This window comes from Episyrphus balteatus, chromosome 1, assembly GCF_945859705.1.
Source record: "Episyrphus balteatus chromosome 1, idEpiBalt1.1, whole genome shotgun sequence".
Lineage (NCBI taxonomy): Eukaryota > Metazoa > Arthropoda > Insecta > Diptera > Syrphidae > Episyrphus > Episyrphus balteatus.
The window spans coordinates 138173598-138198116 of record NC_079134.1 but is presented as its reverse complement, the minus strand read 5'-3'; the positions used below and the strand labels follow the sequence as shown (position 1 = coordinate 138198116).

Sequence of the window (24519 nt, the reverse complement as noted above, 5' to 3'; positions counted from 1 at the left end):
CTACACAAACACCATATCCCGTCATGGTTTAGAATTTATTGTCAAGGAAGCCGAGCATATTTGATTAATTTTTATATAAATAATCTAACGGTAGTGTAATGTCATTGTCACACACTGAAAAGACTATTCATAAATCTAGAAGAAAAAAAAAATTTGCTTGCAAGTCGGAGAAAAGCAAAATTGTGACAAATTACTTTGGGAATCTTTGGTGACAGGAAACTTAGTATTCTTTTCCTGGAAGAGGTGATTTGAAACTAATGTTTCACAATTAAGATATATAAAGCTTAAAAGGTGCATTGCCAATATTTTATTTTTTTCGTCCCAAATGATTAGATAAACTAATTTAATTCGAATTATGTAAATTTATTCAAGCATTCTATTCTATAGCAGTGAAAGGGATTGTCAATATAAAACATGTTTTAAACTACAAAACTTGTAAGAAAGAAAGAAAACAAAACTTTAATTAGCTAAACACTTTCTTCGATGTAAAAAGTGAAAACAATGTAGGTAGGTATAATTAGTTCGTCATTATCACATCTTCTATTAGTTTGCTCTGGCTTGTCTTTTCGAACGTAATTTTATCAAATCTTAGCCTTAAGGCACCAAATAATAACGACTTTGTTTTAGAAGCCAACAAAATCAGATAAGAAATCAATAGCAATTTAGTTTCTCGCACATTTTCAATTAGCATTAAGTTTGTTTAAAGGTCTTTTTCAAGAAATGCCTCAAAATATGAAAAATAAATTGCACGACTGGGGTCGCACGTACTTGCTCTTATGCTTAAAGTAACTATAATGTTAAAGCTTTTTATTCAAGAAATTTAAAATTCGATATTTTGAAGAAATTTCATTAGTATAAAAAAATTAAATCTGTTTTTTATAATTAATAAAACTTCGTTTTAAAATATCTTAAAAAAAAAAAACAAATATGCCATTTTATTTCTCGTATAAAAAGGTATTTTTAGAAAAAAAATTTTGAAAATTGTAGGAGCCGTTTTTTAAAAAAATAATTTTTTATATATAAAATTTTTTTAGCATTTTTCAAAAAAAAAGTTGGTATGCCATTTTGAAGAAATAATTAATTTACACATAAAAACTAAATTTCAAAATTTTTCATTGATCCGTTTTCAAAAAATTGATTTTTCAAAAAAAAATTTTGAAATATTTTTTAAAAAACCAAAAATGCGTTTTTTGAAAATTTTCTAAAATTTTAATATTATTTTTACTTACACACTTTTGTATAAAAATTTTCATTTAAATCGGGTTAATTTTGTACGAGATATTCAGAAACGAAAAAAACCGTTCTATGACAGGTACCGTTAATAACGGTACAAAAAATATTTTTTTTAATTAAAAAGTTGGCCCTTATGTGTAGTATTACACACAATAATTTTAATCAAAATCGTTAGAGCCGTTTTTGAAAAAAATTAACTTTTCTATTTACGTTATATGGCAGGTACCGTTAGTTTTGGTCATAAAAAAAAAATTTCAATTTCCCCTCTAGGGAATCACCAAAAACTGCTAACTACCAAGTTTGAAGAAAATCACTTCACTCGTTTAGGCTGCAGCTCCAGATAGAGACAGACGGACAGACAGACAGACAGACAGACAGACAGACAGACAGACAGAATTGCCGGACCCACTTTTTTGGCATTCTCTATCATCGTAATGTCATGTAAAATTGTTATCTCGAGTTCGATTTTTTTTACGAATCCTAAACTTGCCCTATAGTACCTATATCGCAAGTAAAAAACAAACATAAGAAAAGAATAAAAAAACGCCCGCACCACTTTTTGATCGCCGCACCACGTCCTCACCATTACATTTTGAATGAAAAATTCGGCGAACCACCGCCGCACCACGTCTGCACCACGTCTGCACCTTGTCCGCACCATTTCAATTTAAATGAAAACCATGATCAAAAATTTCTAAACCGCCGCACCACCGCACCGCTGCACCTAGTCCGCACCATTTCATTTGGAAAAAATGAACAAAATTCGCTGCACCACCGCCGCACAACGTCCGCACCATTTTAACTTGAATGAAAAATTCGGTGCACCACCACCGCCGCACCACGTCTGCGACATGATGAAAAATTTTATTCTCGTACTTATACAAATGTTCAAAGTTATATTGACTTAAGCAACAAATTGCCAGTTCGTTCAAACATGACTTGGTGGTCGAGAGGTTAAGGCGTTGGACTTCTTATTGAAAGTGCTCTGGATAGTTCTCGTCGGTAGTTTTTTTTTTATCTTTCAATAATCCAAAATTATGTATCATGGTCTAGCGAATTATTTATACAAAATGAAATGGTGCAGACGTGGTGAGGCTGTAGTGCGCCGAAATGTTCCGCCAAATGGCGGCGGTGGTGCAGCTGTAGTGCGGCTGTCAAGATTTTTTTTTATTTTTTCAATTTCTATTTTTACTCGGGTTGGGTTTCTTAACAAATTTTCAAACAACAAAATCAATAAAAATAGATAAATAAATAAAGCATTGATATCTTATTTGACCACCTTAAAGGTAAACAACTTTATACTTCAATATCAAACTGCATAAAGTCTCTCAATGGCACCACAAAGTCGCAAAGGATGTTTGGATATACAAACATCGCACTGTGACAGTTCAAGTGGTGCGGTAGGTATATGCACAATTTATTTTTATTTTGATTGTTTCACGGTCACGTACAAGAACAGTATAGATCGTTTCTAGAGAGCCCACCCATAGGGCCAAGACCTATCCAGATCCTATAGAATAATAAAGATTATTATTTGTAGAATAAATATAGATTCTTATAATTCACTTTTCATATATAAACACACCTTGTAGCATAATGGTGCGGTCACCACGACTCTTTGTCGGCATATCCAATAATGTTTTTTTCTTTTTTTTTTTTAATTTTCTTTTTGAAAAAAGATACTTTTCATTATTTGTTGCTTTTGTAGATTTTTTTTTTTAATTTTATAACATCTAGATTCTTGTTTTATGGTAAGAAGATACTCTTCTTGGACGTGTAGGTAGCTTACCAGGTTTTTGCCAACACAAAAAAAAAGTGAATCTCTCAAAGGCGGACCTGCAAAAGCACAACATATTTACGCATGTAGCTATGTAAAGTCCAACACAAGGTAAAGAAAAACAAAAACTCTTTTTATTCAAGTTGTAGTTGGTCGTCGAATTAAAAAGGTGTCATTGACATTTTTATGTTAATACCTCTCGGGGTGCCATGCCCATATAATAAGAATACAAAAAAGAAAAAACGAATCAACGAAATGTTAAATAATAAAATTCATAAGGTGATATGACATTGAGTACACAGTAAGTTTTTATTTTTTTCTTGTCTACTATGCAATCATAGGGTGCATTTGGTGTATTTGGAGGCCCCTTAAGTTTTTGAAGTATTTAACTTAGAGGTCCAAAATATTGTTTGGAACAACTTTTAAAATCTGAAAGAACTTTGAAAAACTTAATTTGTGAAAAAGGAGCTAGGTCGAAAACGGGTTTTTCGTTTTAAAAGACCAAAAGACCAAAAGTGGGCTAACTTGATACACTCCAAAATTATAGCTTTTCAGGATTCTGACCTCAGCCCTTTAAATAGAAATTTTTTTTAATGAAAATGCTTCCTATATTAGATATTTCCCATTTATAGTGGTTTGAGGCCAGAATCTCGAAAATCCAGAATTTCGAAAACAAACGAAATTCCGAAAAACTACATTAGATGAAAAATTTGTAGGATTTTGGGTTTTTGGGATTCTAGGTTTTTAGGATTCTAGATTTTCCGGATTCTGGATTTTTCAGATTCCGGATTTTCTGGATTCAGAATTTTGTGTCCGTTTCCCATTTTTATATTCATCAAATTTTAAAAGTTGTCATTAACTTTCAACTTAAATATGACATTCATGAGCGGGATTTTTTAAAACTGAGAGAGAGCAGTCATGATTACTAAGAAATTTGAGGTTAAGATGAATGCTTTTTTCCAAACCACAAGTATTTGGGGATTTCCCACAAAATCGGGGGATTTCATTTCACATTTAATCAGAACCTTGAACTCATAAGTGATTTCACTTCTTCATCGTAATATTGTTTACTTACATATTTTCTTTTTAAGCAATGCATATAAACTTATCGTTAATTGTAGTTTACCGATATGTTTTTTAACGCACAATAAATACAATTTGTGCGTGAGCGTATACCAAAAGGTATAGGTTGTATGTTGTATCACCATCATACAAAAGTGAACTTTCAGTAGTAGTAATGTAGGAAAACATTTATATAAAGAAGTAAGACATCCTGTTTGGAAACAAAAATTCAACAACAACGTTCAACACTTGAACCAACAACATCGTCCAAGTTGACGTGCTCAATTCAATTTATAAATATATGCACAGAGATAATAAAAAGGTAAAGATACGTTTACATTGCAGATTTGCATTTCAAGAGTCTATTTATTTTTATGATTTGAATTGAAGGTCGACGGTGTGAAAAGAAGTTAACGAAACTAAAAAAAAAAAAAAACTAAAAAAAAGATGCTAATGAGTCACCTCATGATATGATGGTCTTGGAAGTTGTTTTTAGTTTCATTAACACATAATCATTTATGACCATCACAGTGTAGGAGGGGTATCAAGTTAGGATATGAGAATAGGCATATGGACATTAATAGACACTTGATGAAAGTTTAATTAAGGTTGAGAAATTACTTTTTTATTTTGGTACAATTCATTATGAAACGGTTTTCTGTTTAAAATTCGCTTTACCATCGGTGAAATAACACCGAACTCCGAAAATCAGCTTTATTGCACTTAAATAAAGTCAAATAACCCCGTTCGGCATTATTTCGGCATGAAAGAGGAAAATAAAGCCGATTCGGTGTAATTTTATTTTTAGAAAACTTTTCACATGAAATTTAAATCCGAAATAATGTCACGAAAGCTGTTCAAATCTATCAACTTCATTAAACCTTCTATTGTTATGGCTCTGTTTTAAACAATTCAGCTTTAACAACCTACAATCTTCGCTTTAATTTCACTTTGACAATGAAAATTTTAAAATTCGGCGTTGTTTTGCTTTTATTTATGGAAAGTCGGCGTTATTTCGTGGGTTTTTGCGTTTTCAGGATTTTGGGTTTTTGAAATTTTTGGGTTTTCTGGATTTTGAACTTTCGGGATTATGGGTTTTCGGGATTTTGACCCCAATTTTTTGTGTTTGCTTATTTTTGTCATAACAAAATTTGTTTGATTTTGATAACAGTTTGTGAAAATATATACATTTTTATATTTTAATTTTGTTAAAAGCAAAATATTAATATATGTATTTCGATTTTTAACATTTTTTTTGTTAAAAAAATAGCTTAATTTTCAATCAAAAGAGTTGCTAAAAAATTTTAAATTGTGAAAATGTCAGTGTAAAATTTTTTTTTTTTTTTTGGTTAATACATTTATTTTAATATGGTGTAGAAAAAAATTTGATGTTTTAGTTTTAACTGTAGAAATGGGTAGCAACCAAAATAATGCATTTTGGGTTGAGACTGGGCTCATATTTACTTGCAATTATGGTGAATGTTGCTTAGAGTGTTAAAACTTTTTATAGAATAAAAGAATAATTTTAATCTGATTTTATCACTATTTAAAAAGAATATAGGTATTTCAAAATATTAAAAGTTAAAAAATAAAGTAACGAAAATACATGCTGTTATAATTGCAATAAAATATGCCATTAGATTTCATGTATAATAAAGAATTTTTGGAAATTTTAGAACCTGTTTAAAAAAAAACATTTTTTTGTATAAACATACCTCTACAGCTCTTGATGGGTATCCGGGTGGATACCCGAGTACACAAACGAGTAACAGGGTAGCCGGGTACTCGGGTGTACGCGTACCCGAGCAATGCGGGTACCCGGTTGTTTAGTTAACCGAATACCCGGGTACTCGAAGTATGCCCGCCGGAGAAGGATTCTTGCCGTGTGGAACAGCACCTTTCCATTTGTTGTTTGGGTTACCATTAAAATTTTCCAAAAATCAAGTAAAAAAAAGCGGAGAAAATGAGATTCGAAAAAAGCTCTCGTTGAAAGAATAAGCGAACATTTGTTTTAAGTGGTTGCATTGAAATGTAAATATTTCCAGAAATACGCTATGTACTTTTCAGATTAAAGTATTAAATGAATTCTGATAAGATTATTGAACGAATATAAACACATTATGGCTACCTTCAAACGCTTATAACATAAGAATGCCGCAACTAATATTAGTGTTTATGGTCTTAAATTGGTTTTTTGTAAAAAAAATTTTTTCCACCCATCACAGATCTGAAACGAACACTTCCAAATATTTGACAGAATAAATTGGCTTTATTGTACCCGGGTACCCGGGAACTCGGGTATTACAGTACATGAAACAATTCATTAAACCGATTAAAAAAGTAGATTTTTCAAAAACAAAAATTAATGTTTTTTTTTAGAATTCTTGTTTTTTTAATTTTTCAGATGGATTTATGTAATAGATTTTCCTCTTTCAGTTAAGAAACTTACGTTTAATAGAAACAATATGCTTGTTTTCTTTACTGATAAATAGTTATTACAGGGCCCACATTACCCACCTACTCCTAAACATTTAGTGAACTTGCCCAGTTCTCTTGATTTAAACGGCTGGAAGCAGAACTTAAGGTATCCTGAATGACTTTCAAAATTATTTCTTGGTGATAGCCTATCTCAAACTGGAAATTAGAGAAGTTTTATCGATATTTAAGTCTTTAAGAAATGTGGTTTGTCCAAGTCAAAATTTATTTGACTGAACTGTTAAGCAACTTTTACGAATCTTGTGATTCATATTTCCAAAAACAATTTTCCTATTCAAAGTAAAATAAAACCAAATATGCAAACGCTTATAACAGAGTTTATTAAGAAAACTGTTGAAATACGAGTAGATACGGTTATTTGACGAAAGATTTGTTAAGCTTCATTGTTCAATGGTCCGACATCTATACCGAAGGCCCTTAAAATTAGCAATACATTAGAGTACGGTTCACACCTCGTTGGTTGCATATCAACTGCTATCAAAAAAGGAGAAAATACTTTTTTAAGGATTCTTGTTTTATGAAAATCATATCATTGTCATCTAAATGGTTAGATAAGCTTTGCATTTTTTTCAAAACAACAAAATTCGAGTCTGATCTTTGAGTCTAATCTTGGACTTAAATGTAATTTCTGTAAACTTCATCAATAACAATAAGCATTAAAAAAAATCTCACTTATTCTAGAAAAAAACCTCTTTAACGCCAAACAATATAAAAAGTTACAACTACTATTAAAAGGGCGAACCATAGGTAAGTCAGATTATACCACTGTAACAAGTTTTCGATTATTATCTTACTTAAACTATCTAACTTTACACTCAATCTAAATATGGAAACAACGAAACCCGTTCATGAAGGTAAAATTAATTTGAGAACATATTTGCAGACGTCCGTCGTTGTTGGCTATCGATTTTGGCCCGATGAAGAGGACTTTGCAACGACGACGACCACGGACGAGGATGACTCCGCCAAAGGTTTGACCGGTCCTGCACAATACGCCCTTAAGGTTTTGCGCGACCGACCGGCGAGAATTCTTTAAAAGAGAGACTATGCAGTTGGGTTGGGGCAAAAGCAAAAATACCTTAACCTATACACTGGCTGGGTATAAGTTGAATCAACTTTTTTATACTTTGGCATCAAACCAGAACCTTAAACCACCCGATTGCCGTTTGTTCTGTGGTAGAAGCACATCACAACCTATAGAGACTTCTTTTATTAACTTTTTATACACAAAGTTATAATACTTCTCTTCTTAGAACGTTGGGGAAAAGATAAAAGGGAGTCAATAAAAAAAAAACAAAGAACAAAAAAAAATAAGAAAAACTACAATCCTCGAGCACACTGTAATTATTTACCTTATGTGGCCCGATATTTTTTTTTCAGTTTGCTTTATTTATTTATTTTTTCATTTTTTTATTTTGCTCTTTTGAGTGATATTAACCTACCGCGCAGTATCATCTCCTTTCTATTCGCGTTGCAAGTCGCGACGGCGACGTCCATCGAGCCGTGCTGCCATGCTGCGCAGACTGTGTCGTTGTGACGGTGAAACATTCTTATTTGGAATTTCAGCAACGCTGCTGTAGGGATAGCCTATGGCTACATCTGCCATTCCACCATTCCTCCTCTTAGATCTTGACTGTAGTTGTCAATGCATTAGCGTTTTGGTTTTTTTTTTTAAAACCATCTCTTACTTAAGATCCTCATTTAATATTAAAGTGTATCCTTTAAAATATTTGTGAAAATGGGCGTAATCAACCTTTTGAATTTTTTAACTTTAGCCGACAAAGTGACAGAAAAGGTGATTTTGTGTAGGTACATTTTTCGTTAATTTACTTTTAAAGAAACAATTTTTAAAAATTATAAATTCATTGACGCCTCATTTTATATATGGTGAAAACTTCTAACTATTTTTACACGACTCCTCCTACGGATATTAGTTAGTGATCGTAGTCTTCAAAAAAGAGTTGCTAATTTCTAACGTAATTAATGAGTAATCCGTCTTTGGTTTCAGCGAAAAATGTGCTTTTTAAGTTATTTTTAGTAATACAAATTATGACTTTCTTAATTTCTGAATTCAAAAGCTTTTAGTATTTGTTCGAATAAAAAACTTAAAAACGTTTAGTAAAATAGAAGCAGAGTGAAAAGAATTGATCAAATAAAAAAGTCTTTTGAAAATTGAAATTTTTCTATTTTCTTCAATTTAATTTATCTTAAAATTTAAATTCAACTAACAATACATAAGCTTTATTTTAGAAGTGTTTGGATTAGTTTGTAGATGAAAAATCCAATAATTACAAAATAAACGAAAGAGCTGTCATCCGAACGTCAATTTAATTGGAATCTATTTTATAAACACTCACGATGAGTGTTGTCATTAGTTTAAAACTTTTTGTAAAAATTTGATCAAACTTTCATTTTCAAATAATACAGAGAAATGATATCTTGTCATACAGTACTAATGCATAGAAATTAAGGAAAAAGTTTTTGAGCAAATGTTTTTCTCAAAAAAAAAAAAAATCTACCGATTTTTATGGTTTTTGATCTGTTGTTTTTTCTTCCTACCAAATAGCAGAATAATCTAGCATAAAAAATGCAAGGCTGACCATCAGTAATAACCGTTGGTATTCGCAATTCTGTCCCAACGAAAGACGAGCCTATCAACAAGTAGTATTAACAAACATCATTCCTTACTACAGAAATGAACAATTTCTTATTGTAAAATCTTCTTGCTGTCAGGACAACGTCTGCTAGGTCAGCTTAACTACAGTGTTTTTCGATTTTGTTTAGGTTCGTCTGTATTAACTTTTCTCTCTAAATTTTTTTAGCTTATCAATTTCCTGCAAAGTCTTATCTCAAAGAAAAGTTATTTGGTCTTAAATTCTTAAATCCGACTTAGTCTTCCATAAAATATGAAGAAATGTACTGTTTAAAAAAATTATGAGTAAGAAAAACAGTTCTAGCAATATTCAATTTTTACAGTTTTTTCGTATGTTTCCATACTTTGCAGTGACTGCTTTTTGTTCCGTCAATTCCATTATAATCTTTGAACAACAACAACATCTTGAAGGTGCTACCACCAAGTGTTTTATGGCTAGAGTTACAGTACTGTTTCACGGATGCCAATCCGATCATCAGACTCCTTTTATTCCATTTTGTGTGTGGTGCTTGGTCTAGTAATTTTTTCATTTGATTTGAAAAACTTCTTCCGTCACACTTGAGTATTGAACCTAGACCAAGCGAGTTCAGAAGCCAGTACACTACGCACTGCGCTACCTCACCCACGTGATTAGCCTCACCCAATTGCAGGTTTTCTTAGTTTATCAACATGCAAATGAATAGACTTAGCATTTTTACTAGCTCCTTCAAGTATGATTGTTGTTGTTCGGCTCTTTCATGTTTTTCTCCATAGTCTTAAGCATAGCAACAATTCGTTTGCATATACGAATTCAATTTTGTTTAATACTTTGTGGCATGCTTCGTTTGGGGCTCAAAACTATAAAAAGAGTAAAAACTTTAAGGCAAATTTTATATAATTTTTTTTTAAATTTTTTTCCAACATAAGAGCAAGTACGAGTGACCCAGTCGTGCGTTTTATTTTAATCTGAAAACGTTTTAAAAAAAATCCCGGGTATCTGGTATTACTATTTAGGATTAACATTAAGTGCCAGTTGTACAAACGAGGATCAGCCTTGGTTCAGGAATTTAACCCACCGTTTTCGGCGGATTAGCTGCGGGTCAACTTCGGTTCAAGCATGAATGTGGCTATTTCTACATATATGAACCTTGAACCAGTGCTAAACTTCAACCTTGCTACCGATTTCAGAAGATAAAAGTTGTTGATCCCCGGATTAAATATTTGTACAACTGGCCCTAAGTAAGTCAAGAAGACTTACTTCTGTGGCTCGCTAGATCAGAAGATCGGAAGAGTTGTTCAAAGTTTCAGTGTGGTAATTTTTGATCCTACTTTTGGTTTCCAGGTTTAAATAAAGAATTGTAAAAGCATTTTCGAAATTATGGAAATACTGCAATTTGGATCACCTTTACGTAATTTAATTTAATAAAATTAATTTTTCTGAAGTAGAAAATAATTATTTTTGAAATTATAAATTATATGAAATATTTTACCTTTTCATTCTTTAAAATAATCTAAAAAACTTCACTATAGATACTGTTCGCCAATCCCAAGATTGAGTTTTTCACTATGTTTTTTTTTTTTTTTCTGAAATTTTTATTAAATACAATTTTTTATATTGCGTGAGCTCTCCCAAAAATAATCACCTGCTTTAAACAAAACTATTTTCAAAGACTAATTTTCTGAGAAAAAAAAACTTATCTCATTTTGTACCTAAGTGTTTGGTTAAATTATACAAAAAATTAATAAAAAAAAAAAATAATTTAATATGCGTGTCAGATAGACATTGTTTTGTTTTCTACTTTTCGTTTTTTGTTTTCTGTTTTTTTTTTTTTATAATTTTTATCATTCCTGTTGAACGATCATTGCCTCGTTGAACCGTTAATTTTTGCATTCACAATTTGAATTGCGTAATAAAGTTAAATTCTTTTGTGTCTTTGCGTGGATATAAAATATAAAATTTATTATATACTTTTAACAAGTAATGTCAGGTACTTGACATTTAAATTATGTGAACCACGAATTTTAATTCAACAAGAAACTATTAAGTTTTAAGAGATTTTTGGGTTAAGAATACAAATTAGGAAAATCAAAAGAAATTATAGTAATTGTTTGCACAGTTAAAATATTTTATTTTTGTTTTTAATATAAAAATATTCTTCAATGCAATTATTCTGAATTCAATGACCCAAAAATGTAATTTCTGCAAAAATCTTGCGAACAACTTTATTTAAAAACATTAGGCATGTTTGACTAGAAAGTCAAAGGGTTATTGTAATGATTGTTTAGATATCAATTATCTTAGTGGTAAAAAAATTGTCTCCAGGGTTCAAAACGTGTGTTTCATAATAATAACCGTATATTTATATAAAGTTTAGTTCATCGCCCATTTAATCCTAAAACAATTGAAAATATTTAAATATTTTAGCTTCTAATTTTAATCCAACAGCACACACACATAATAAACATCACCTCGAGGTTCTTTTAAAAATCATTTAATCATCTTGTCAATCTTAAAATATGCATGTTTTTTTTTTAATAAAATTTATAGCTTAAGGGAAAACATACAAAACAAAACATCAACTAACACAAAATATTTTAAGTCCATCAACTTTTGTGTAAACAATCAAAAATGCAATCACAATTTGCATAATATATTTTTCACTATTTGACTTTGCGCTTGCCTTGTCACGAAGAAATAACATCGGCTCCTTTATGCTAATGCGAAAGCCATCGAGTTTAATTCAATCATTTGAACATTAAATAAAAAAATTCATGTACCTAATTATAAATAATTACTAAGCGATGACGAACCTGACTATGTTTACGATAATAATCAACGAGACTAGGTTGACCATGAAGCAAGTTGAGTGTCTTATTCTAATGAATTGCAAATATACGAAAAAAGTTGTTTTTTAGTTGATATGGAAAAAATTAGCACTTGAATTGGCACAAGCTCCGATATTTTTAGAACTTCAATAAATATGTATGTGTCTGGTTAATTGTTGAATGTATATCTCATGAAATGAATAAATCATTTTTATAAAAAAAAAAAAACCGACTTCCATGGATCAAAACTGGGTTTTATGGTTTTTCTCATAGTTTAAATAGCTAAAACTGGACGAAATTAAAATGGGACCACACTGTAGGCACCAGCTTTCCAATACCAATACCAAAAATTATGAAAATTGGTTCACTTAGTCCAAAGTTATGAGAGGTAACAAACATAAAAAAAAAACAGACGAATTGAATACCTCCTCCTTTTTGGAAGTCGGCAAAAAGATAGAAAAATAGTACAGGTAAAATAATTCATAAAATCAACAAATAAAATAAAAATTGTTACACTCATGAAACTTGGCAAAAAGTTTGCTCTTGGGATAAGAACCAAGGATCAAAATGTCTATAAAATAAAATGCACGACTGGGGTCGCACGTACTTGCTCTTGCAGCTCAAAGCACTTTTATGTTAGTCTACTTGTAGATTTTAAAAGCTGGATCTAAATTTAAAAAAAAAATTGATATTGAGGAAGAGCCGACATTTAGGGCAAAATTATGTTAAATGAAAAAAAAATTTTTTTGTTATTTGACTTTTTTGAGAAAAAATAAAAATGCAGTTTTATTGCCACTGCTTTAAATATTACGTATACAAAGTTTAATCAAAATCGTTAGAGCCGTTTTCGAGAAATTCGTAATATCGTATTTTTTTGTATGGGAGGTATGCGTTCTAAACGAGATATAAAAAAACAAAAAAAACCAACTTTCAGAATTCCATAAAAATTATCTGTACCAAATTTGAAGAAAATCCATCCACCCGTTTAGGCTGTGGAAATGTACAGATGGACGCACAGACGCACAGACGTACAGACGCACGGACGGAATTGCGAGACCCACTTTTTTGGAATTCTCCATCATCGTAATGTTGGTTTTGATTAAAACCTCAATTTTTTTTTCTACACGAAACCAATACTTGCCCTATAGAGCAAGTAAAAACTAGGTGGGAAGGGTGTTTTTTTTTAAACAGTAAAATGTGTAATTGGTCCCAAAAAGCCAATGATTCGTATAAAACATCAAAGAACTTAAGTACAAACGTTCAATTTGTCATCGAAACCATAAATCATTGCGTTTTTGTGAATAAAAACACAATTTACTGTCTTTTCGAAAAAACACCCTTTCCCAAACATTATTTTTATGAAAACTTTTTATTCATGCTTTAACAAATTTCAGTAGAGTGGCCCATCAAACAAAACACCATTTTGATCATCATATTCTTATAGACACTTTGGATTCATGTTTTTAATCTCTTAGTTTTACCAATAAACCCACATTTTCTCTACACCTGATAAAAAAACTTTTCACATGAAAACAATTAATAGAATTAATTTATTTGTAATTCCCATAGCAAATACAACATTTTTAATATGTAATTAACGTAAGTGTACCTTATACAATTGATTTTATTGACCTTATCGCGGATTTTCCTTATTTCCCAAAAAAAAAACACCCTTTCACCTACAATATTTGAAATGAAACATTTCTACTAATTTTTATTGCGGTACCAGTTTTTGTGGTACTTATTTCAAATTTCATCATTTAAATTGTTATATTTGAAAATGGTAGGTATCAGACACATTTTCCATGCTTTTCAAAAAATGTCAATATTTTATTTAGAAAAGAGATACGGTTCAAGTGCGGGTAGTTTGAAAGTCAATTTTGTCGTTTTTACTTGCGATATAGGTACTATATATCAAGTTATGCATTCGTACAAAAAAAAAAGTTGAGATAACATTTTTCCATGACATTACGATGGTAGACAATGCCAAAAAAGTGGGTCCCGGAAGTCCGTCTGTCTGTCTGTATAAGGAGCTACAGCCTAAACGGATGGACCGATTAATGTCAAACTTGGTATGTAGCGTTATTTGGCGACTCTCCAGAGGGGTTTTTGGAATTAATTTTTTTGGACCAAAAATAACGGTATTTGTCATATACCGATTTTAGTAAAATTGAAATATCTTGAAAACGGCTCCAACGATTTTGTTTAAAAAATTCAAATGTTAGTTTTAAGCTAAGGTCTATATTTCAATGAAAAATTTTTTTTTTTAAATATGTAATTATTAACGGTACCTGCCATAGAACCGTTTTTTTCAGATTCGAATATCTCCGAAATTTCTTATTCGATTTCAACGAAACTTTTTGTGAAGAAGTATTTATATAATTTAAATATAAACCAAAAATACAATTTCCAAAAAAATAATTTTTGGATTTTTAAAAAAATTTTGAAATTTTTTTTTTGAAAAATCAAATTTTCGAAAACGGGACATTGAATTTTTTTGAAATTTTGTTTTTAGATGTTGATTAATGATTTCTACAAAATGGCATTACAATTTTATTTTAAAACTTTTTTTCCAAAAAATTATTTATAAGAAATTGTTTTTTTAAAAATGCACGTTAATATATTAATCAAAACTGCATACTTGTTTTGGAGGGCAATTTAATTTCAGATTTTATTTTATTTTTTTTTTTAAACCAATTTTATTTTTTTTTCCAAATTTCTATATAAAAAGTCTTAAAAATTTAAGCAACTTTAACTCCAAGAGCAAGTTCGTGCGACCCAGTCGTGCATTTTATTTTTACATGGACTTATACCACATTCAAATATAACGACTTATTTCTAAAAAAAAAAAAAAAATCACCTTTCACTCAAGATAATTTTGTAGACTCTTTAGATTCTTAGTTCTTAGAACAAACGAAACCAATTAAAAAAAAAAAAAACAAACAAATTTTACTCAATATTTTTTTTTTCAAAAATGCAGAAATGGTAGGTACTAAATCCGTAAAGTTTTATTGAACTCTTAAAATGTTGTGAATTTTATTTTAAGTTATAGTTTCCTCTAAAAGTGAATTGATAGACCTTAAAATTAGGAGCTTAATGATCGAATAAACTGTAAATTTATTCGAGTAAGTTCTAAAACCCAATTCAAAGGATCGGATCTATTTTTTTTTTTTTATTATTTGGGATTATAATTTTAAATTAAGTGATAAATGTCATAGGTTCTGAGGTCAATCCCGTATGTAAAAATAAACAATGTTTAATGACATCAGCTTCACTAGACCGTAATTAATTTACCTATCGCGTGATATTTGAAGGTTTTTATTATCAAATGATTGATTGATGGAGAAACTACAAATTAATCAAAAAAGATTCTAACAAAATTTATTCTCAAACAATTGGTTAATATAAGATTTAAAAATAACTGCGAACAGAACAATGCTTGACCTTATAAGCTGTCAATAAAATGGCAATCATTTTTTTGCAAAAAAAAAAAATATTAAAAAAAAATACTCGAAAAACCAGTACAAGTCATCAGAATTCAAACAACTCAAAATGTTTCTTTTTTTTAGATAAAATAAAACTGACACCAAGTTACAAGACAGAAACATTGTCATGTTGGAAAAGATCCTTCCAACAAACAACAACAAAAATGTCAAGTGCATTTCAAGTTGAAAAACTCAACAACCGGTTAGTTTTAAAAATAGGTTTTTATGGCTCAAGACACAAATCGTAAATAAATGAAATGCACAAAATGGAAACAAATAAAAATAAAATAAGGAAAATAATGTGAAGGTCAATGCAGACAGAGAGCCTTCGTCTAGATCTTGCCATCGTCGTCGTCGTATTTTGCCTACACAAAAATGGTAAATTTATTCATAAACACCAACAGTGAGCCATATGGCTTTAAAGAAGGCTTAAACCAAAAACTGAGTCACCAACAACACCGACATTTCTTCAGTTTGTCGTGATGTCATCTCTAAAAGGGTTTGTTTCCTTTCGAACAAGCCAACAGAAATTCAAGATTTACCGGAATCTCTTCGATCTGCCTCATCATAACTGATCTTTTATGTCAAAAACACGTTTAATCTCATTCAAAACTAGTGACATCTATTGAATAAAAGAACAAAAGATAATCTTTTTAATGACTTTTATCTCTCAAGACATCAGAAATCGAGACGTCTAATAAAAAAAAAACTAAAACAAAACACAAAGAGAATGAAATAAAATACATTCAAGTTAGCAAAAAAAAAATTAGAAAAAAAATACAGCCTTGAGTGAGAAGATAGAAAAAATAAAAATAAAACAACTTAGCGAAGGTGTTAATACTAAGTACTGCTATTTCTATTACAACAACCGTTTCGCTTTTATCTCTCTCACAATAAACAATACAACTCGACTCCGACTAAGTCTCAACCAAGGCTTATGTCATCATTTTTTGCAAAGAGGGAAATTGTTATGATTCTCCATTTATGTACTCGTATAAAAATCACAATGCGGCCTACATATACATATAATATTGTTACATATAGGAAGCCCATTATTATACCATCGATATACCTAACCTACGATATAAGCTATAAAGCTATAAGCTCTTACCTTTGGCTTGAACGAATCCGATTAATGTTATTCCAATTACTAGGAGAAGCGTTACACTCGATATTTTCTGCATTTTAACAATGGATTTTTTTTTTTGTTTTGCCTTTCAAATTTTATTCACAGAAATTAGAAAAAAAATCGAAAAAATAATGAACACAAAAATTGGCACGAAAAATTTGCACAATATTTCTTACAGCTTTTTTTGTAGGTACCAAAAAAAGAACAAAAAATAAAAATCAATTGAAAATTTATTTTTTTATTTAGAATCACTTAAAAATTTCTATATTTTGCAATAAAACTGCACTTTTTTGTATAAATCTCAACTAATAAAAATGTGAGAAAAAGTAGTTATGTGTTGTGTATCTGTGTATTTTTTTGTTGAGAGAGAAGCGAACTAAAAATCCCGATAATCTTGCAAAAATTGTGTTGTAAAAAAAGAATCTACTGGTGTAACTTGGCTATAGTACAAAAAACGACAAGACCAACAAAACAATAAATATATTTCGAGAATCTGATCCGCGATGGAGAGGCAAAGTGAGTTGTCTTTAAGACAGCTCTACGAAAACTAAACGAATCACACTGAGTCGATGCAACCAGGTGAAGTAAAGTAAGTATACTTTTTTTTTCTGGTGATGGTGATCCAACAACCACTTAATATCCAGCTCCAATCCAGCTCCCATAGCTCTCGACGATTTATTGAAGAGGTAAACAGTGGGGCAATGTGTTTTAAAAATTGGAATTAAATTAGTCAGCAATTTTTTAAAGTAAATATTTAGAGAGTTGAAGAAATGTAAACGTGGTGGAAACATATTACTTGAAAAGGTGTTTTTTATTATAAATCGAAAATAAAAACAAAAAAATCTACAAAAAAAAATTCCTATATGAAAACAGGTAGAAATGTTTCAATTTACACTGAAACCAAGGACTTTAGATGTCTGCACAAACATTACAAGCGACAGGTTATTTTTTTTTGGTAAACTCTGCGCTAATCCCGAGTAAAAATACAAATTAAATTTTTAAAGAAAAAAATAAAAAAGATCTTGACAGCCGCACCAAAGCTGCACCATTAACGTTTGGCGGAAAATCTCGGTGTACCACCGCTGCACCACGTCCGCACCATTTCATTTTGTGTGAAATTTAAAAAATGGTGCGGACGTGGTGCAGCGGTGGTGCGGGATCAAAGTCCGGAAAAATCAGTGGCATAAAAATGAAAATCACGAAAAAATATTTTTTTTTTAAGTAAAATTTTGTAATAAAATAACATTTAGGATAAAAACCGGGAATTTAAGGAGGTCATAAAATTGTTTTGGGTGTTGTTTCCAAGGAAAAGTAAAATCAGTGATTTTGTGTTCTTACTTTTGAGAGGGATAGAAAATTACAAAAAAAAAATATAAATAAGAACGTTTTGCTCTTAAGACTAGGAAAATCAATTTTAATATTGAAATAGGGAAGAAGGTTTAAGAAATCTTGCCGTTCTAACAGTCTGAGAACAAATTTTAAGAGATAATAACAATAAGGTGAGTACTTTGCAAGTATACTCTACAATGGGTCTGAGAAACGAACTAAAGGTAAAACTATAATATAGGCATGAGCTCACATGGGCTTATGTCAAACTGGCAAGCGATAACACACTAGCCTTATGGAGCTTTCAATAATGCGCATTATATGGGTCAAAATCATGGTGGTGGGAAATTCCGAGGACTGAATTCTTAAAAATAATCAACTTTTTTTTATGATAAAAAGGCTAAAATTAATTTTGATCTCGTTTCTGTTGGCCATCTTCGCCTCTTCACCTTAAAATATTTACAAAGGTCGTTAATATTTCAACAGCTGATATAAATAACTGAGATAATTTCTCATAAAACCGGAAAACTGTTATACTTACTTAATTGTTGGTTTCATCTATGTATCTAGTAGTTATGAAAAACTTCATTATTTCTTTGTTTAATGTAGCAAAAAGTCGATTGTCAAAAACGTGAGCTGATAGAAAATTTTAATTTCGAATTCGAGCTCAGCACACTCTAGAAAAGTATTGTTTAGTTCCTGAAACAAAACTGCTGTAATCTAAGGAAATGCTTAAAAAGTATAAAGTAGCAAAAAATCGATTACTGAGATTTTGTAACACGAATATCTCGAAAACGCGAGCTGCTAAAATATTTTCCACTTCGTTGTTCTCTAAAACGTTGTATCTTAAATCTCTAACCCTGATAACTTCTTTTCAACTTAAAATAAACCTGAGCGCAATAATATAAAGCCTAACCTTTATCTTACCTATTTCTATGCTCTGAGCTGCTTCACAATAAAATACAATTGACTATGTTCTGATAAGACCTTAAAATTGCCTTAAAATATTACATTTCTTTCTCCCAATATTTGTCTACAACAACAACAACAAAAATACTCTAGGTAAATTTATAAAAAAAAAATCAATTCAGCATTAAATCACGTTACAAAAAAAAATAACAAGAGCCAACATTCATAACAAAACTATAACTAGATTCTTATACACAACAAAAAAATAGTTTTTTCTTTAAAATTTAAAAATTGTCTCAATTTCCAAACTAAATTTACAAATTTTTTTAAGAAAATTTCTCAAAATTTTTCCTTTCTCACAAGCAAAATGTTTGCTTAAAATAAAATTTAAAAAACAAAAAGAAAACTGAAAAATTAAATTTAAAATAAAACAAAAAAAAAAGTACATATTATTAAATTTAAAGAAAAAGAAATGTTAAATTTGACTATATAATCTATAACACAAAAAAAAAACAAGAAGTTATAAATTCAATTTTAATGAAATGTTACATAATATAATTCACAAAATTAAATTCTAAAAAAAAAAAAAAAAAAAACCAAACCAAAGAAAATTACCTAAATTAAATTAAAATCACTAAAAAGTCTTTAAAAGAAAAAAAAAAAAAGACAAATTTTAAATTATTATTGTAGATATCTTCCCTTTTTTCCTTTTTGAAAAATCATAAAAAAAAAACAAAGTTTACGAACAAAATTAATACTCAATTATGTAATTAATGTATTAATAAATTTTAATTTTAGTTTATATTAATTTTTTTTGTTTTAAAATAAATGACATTCATTGAAACAAAACAAAAGAAAACATATAAGAAAGAAATTGCACTGAAGCACACTTAAATAGCACCTTACCTTGTTTATGATTATTATGAACTTCTCATAAAACTCCCAGAGAAGAAGATTTCACAAAACGATCTTATTTACGTTTAATATAGATACACACCAAAATATGTACTTAGAAAATTTTATTATTACATGATTTGAAATTAACTGACCCTAAGTTTTGAAGCTCAAAAGTACCTTTTTTCATACTGAGTGGTGAGTCCTTTGGAAAATTGAGTAGCTGACGATTATTATACCGCTATATTTAAATTCACTTATTATTTTTATTTTTTAATAAACTATAAAAACTACGAGAAAAAAGAAAAAAACAAGTTGAAAAGTTGATTTATGCTGGATTTATGTTTTGCCGCCCAAAAATACCTTTTAACAATTTTTTTTTTTCATAGAGAGCCCTAAAGGTGGCAAAACCAAATACAACTTTTTATCATAAAACTCATGGATGTCATGGTCAGAACTGGACCCAAATCAAATTGGGAACACAATGAAAGAACCAGCTTTTAAATACAGAAGAAGCATCAAAATCGGATCACCCAGTCGGAAGTTCTTAGGTAACAAACATCCTTGTTATTGGAAACCGTTTCAAAAGAATCAGGCGCATTGTCGCCCTGTCACCTTGTCGCTATGTCACTTTGTTGCTATGTCACCTTGTCACTATGTCACCTTGTTGCCCTGTCAACTTTTCACCTTATCGCCCTGTCACATTGTCACCTTGTGACCCTGTAAGTTTGATTCTATTAAATTCTTCATATAAAAAAAGAAATTTTATTTAATAGTTAAATATTTCTTTGTTGAGCTGATTTTGCTATAAAAGGGCGACACATCATCAATATTATTCAGTTGGTCCGTGATAGTCGTCGAGATAACATCGGAGACGAGCTTCATAAAACATCTTCGGGATATGCTCGGGACATGCTCGGGACATCTTCGGGACATGCTTGCGACATCTTCGGGACATGCTCGGGACATCTTCGGGACATCTTCGGGACATGCTCGGGACATCTTCGGGACATCTTCGGGACATGCTCGGGACATCTTCGGGACATCTTCGGGACATCTTCGGGAAATCTTCGGGACATGATCGAGACATCTTCGGGACATCTTCGGGACATGCTCGGGACATCTTCGGGACATCTTCGGGACATCTTCGGGACATGCTCGGGACATCTTCGGGACATCTTCGGTAAATGCTCGGGACATCTTCGGGACATCTTCGGGACATCTTCGGGACATGCTCGGGACATCTTCGGGACATATTCGGGACATGCTCGGGACATCTTCGGGACATGCTCGGGACATCTTCGGGACATGCTCGGGACATCTTCGGGACATCTTCGGGACATGCTCGGGACATCTTCGGGACATCTTCGGGACATCTTCGAGACATGCTCGGGACATGCTCGGGACATCTTCGGGACATGCTCGGGACATCTTCGGGACATGCTCGGGACATCTTCGGGACATGCTCGGGAAATCTTCGGGACATGCTCGGGACATCTTCGGGACATGCTCGGGACATCTTCGGGACATGCTCGGGACATCTTAGGGACATCTTCGGGACATATTCGGGAGATCATCGGGACATCTTCGGGACATCTTCGGGACATGCTCGGGACATCTTCGGGACATCTTCGGGACATCTTCGTGACATCTTCGGGACATGCTCGGGACATCTTCGGGACATATTCGGGACATGCTCGGGACATCTTCGGGACATGCTCGGGACATCTTCGGGACATCTTCGGGACATGCTCGGGACATCTTCGGGACATGCTCGGGACATGCTCGGGACATGCTCGGGACATCTTCGGGACATCTTCGGGACATGCTCGGGACATGCTCGGGACATCTTCGGGACATGCTCGGGACATCTTCGGGACATGCTCGGGACATCTTGGGGACATGCTCGGGAAATCTTCGGGACATGCTCGGGACATCTTCGGGACATCTTCGGGACATCTTCGGGACATGCTCGGGACATCTTCGGGACATCTTCGGGACATCTTCGGGACATGCTCGGGACATCTTCGGGACATCTTCGGGACATCTTCGGGACATCTTCGGGACATCTTCGGGACATGCTCGGGACATCTTCGGGACATCTTCGGGACATCTTCGGGACATCTTCGGGACATCTTCGGGACATGCTCGGGACATATTCGGGACATCTTCGGGACATCTTCGGGACATCTTCGGGACATCTTCGGGACATGCTCGGGACATCTTCGGGACATCTTCGGGACATGCTCGGGACATCTTCGGGACATCTTCGGGACATCTTCGGGACATCTTCGGGACATCTTCGTGACATCTTCGGGACATCTTCGGGACATGCTCGGGACATCTTCAGGACATGCTCGGGACATCTTCGGGACATGCTCGGGACATCTTCGGGACATGCTCGGGACATCTTCGGGACATCTTCGGTAAATGCTCGGGACATCTTCGGGACATCTTCGGGACATGCTCGGGACATCTTCGGGACATGCTCGGGACATCTTCGGGACATGCTCGGGACATCTTCGGGACATGCTCGGGAAATCTTCGGGACATGCTCGGGACATCTTAGGGACATGCTCTGGACATCTTCGGGACATGCTCGGGACATCTTAGGGACATCTTCGGGACATCTTCGGGACATGCTCGGGACATCTTCGGGACATCTTCGGGACATCTTCGGGACATCTTCGGGACATGCCCGGGACATCTTCGGGACATCTTCGGGACATCTTCGGGACATGCTCGGGACATCTTCGGGACATCTTCGGTAAATGCTCGGGACATCTTCGGGACATCTTCGGGACATGCTCGGGACATCTTCGGGACATCTTCGGGACATGCTCGGGACATCTTCGGGACATCTTCGGGACATGCTCGGGACATCTTCGGGACATCTTCGGGACATGCTCGGGACATCTTCGGGACATATTCGGGACATGCTCGGGTCATCTTCGGGACATCTTCGGGACATCTTCGGGACATGCTCGGGACATCTTCGGGACATCTTCGTGACATCTTCGGGACATCTTCAGGACATCTTCGGGACATGCTCGGGACATCTTCGGGACATCTTCGGGACATCTTCGGGACATCTTCGGGACATGCTCGGGACATCTTCGGGACATCTTCGGGACATCTTCGGGACATGCTCGGGACATCTTCGGGACATCTTCGGGACATGCTCGGGACATCTTCGGGACATCTTCGGGACATCTTCGGGACATGCTCGGGACATCTTCGGGACATCTTCGGGACATGCTCGGGACATCTTCGGGACATCTTCGGGACATCTTCGGGACATTTCCTGACATCTTCGGGACATCTTCGGGACATGCTCGGGACATGCTCGGGACATCTTCGGGACATGCTCGGGACATCTTCGGGACATCTTCGGGACATGCTCGGGACATCTTCGGGACATCTTCGGGACATCTTCGGGACATCTTCGGGACATCTTCGGGACATCTTCGGGACATCTTCGGGACATGCTCGGGACATGCTCGGGACATCTTCGGGACATGCTCGGGACATCTTCGGGACATCTTCGGGACATCTTCGGGACATGCTCGGGACATCTTCGGGACATCTTCGGGACATGCTCGGGACATCTTCGGGACATCTTCGTGACATCTTCGGGACATCTTCGGGACATCTTCGGGACATGCTCGGGACATCTTCGGGACATCTTCGGGACATGCTCGGGACATCTTCGGGACATCTTCGGGACATCTTCGGGACATCTTCGGGACATCTTCGGGACATCTTCGGGACATGCTCGGGACATCTTCGGGACATGCTCGGGACATCTTCGGGACATCTTCGGGACATCTTCGGGACATCTTCGGGACATGCTCGGGACATCTTCGGGACATCTTCGGGACATGCTCGGGACAACTTCGGGACATCTTCGGGACATCTTCGGGACATGCTCGGGACATCTTCGGGACATCTTCGGGACATGCTCGGGACATGCTCGGGACATCTTCGGGACATCTTCGGGACATCTTCGGGACATGCTCGGGACATCTTCGGGACATCTTCGGGACATCTTCGGGACATCTTCGGGACATCTTCGGGACATCTTCCCGACATCTTCGGGACATCTTCGGGACATGCTCGGGACATCTTCGGGACATCTTCGGGACATCTTCGGGACATGCTCGGGACATCTTCGGGACATCTTCGGGACATCTTCGGGACATCTTCGGGACATCTTCGGGACATGCTCGGGACATCTTCGGGACATCTTCGGGACATGCTCGGGACATCTTCGGGACATCTTCGGGACATCTTCGGGACATGCTCGGGACATCTTCGGGACATCTTCGGGACATGCTCGGGACAACTTCGGGACATCTTCGGGACATCTTCGGGACATCTTCGGGACATCTTCGGGACATTTCCTGACATCTTCGGGACATCTTCGGGACATCTTCGGGACATGCTCGGGACATCTTCGGGACATCTTCCCGACATCTTCGGGACATCTTCGGGACATCTTCGGGACATCTTCGGGACATGCTCGGGACATCTTCGGGACATGCTCGGGACAGCTTCGGGACATCTTCGGGACATGCTCGGGACATCTTCGGGACATGCTCGGGACATCTTCGGGACATCTTCGGGACATGCTCGGGACATCTTCGGGACATCTTCGGGACATCTTCGGGACATCTTCGGGACATCTTCGGGACATCTTCGGGACATCTTCGGGACATCTTCGGGACATGCTCGGGACATCTTCGGGACA

General features: G+C 34.2%; 1 protein-coding gene across 1 annotated transcript in view; it reads right to left on the bottom strand.

The window, feature by feature from the left end:
* The window catches only part of LOC129906699 (uncharacterized), an 86152-nt gene extending 69310 nt beyond the window's left edge, over window positions 1–16842 (bottom strand). The window contains exon 1 of the mRNA XM_055982588.1: window positions 16623–16842. Coding sequence (XP_055838563.1) covers window positions 16623–16695 — 73 coding nt within the window. The 5' untranslated portion in view covers window positions 16696–16842. The remainder of the gene's footprint in view (window positions 1–16622) is intronic.
* Between the last annotated feature and the right edge of the window lie 7677 nt (window positions 16843–24519).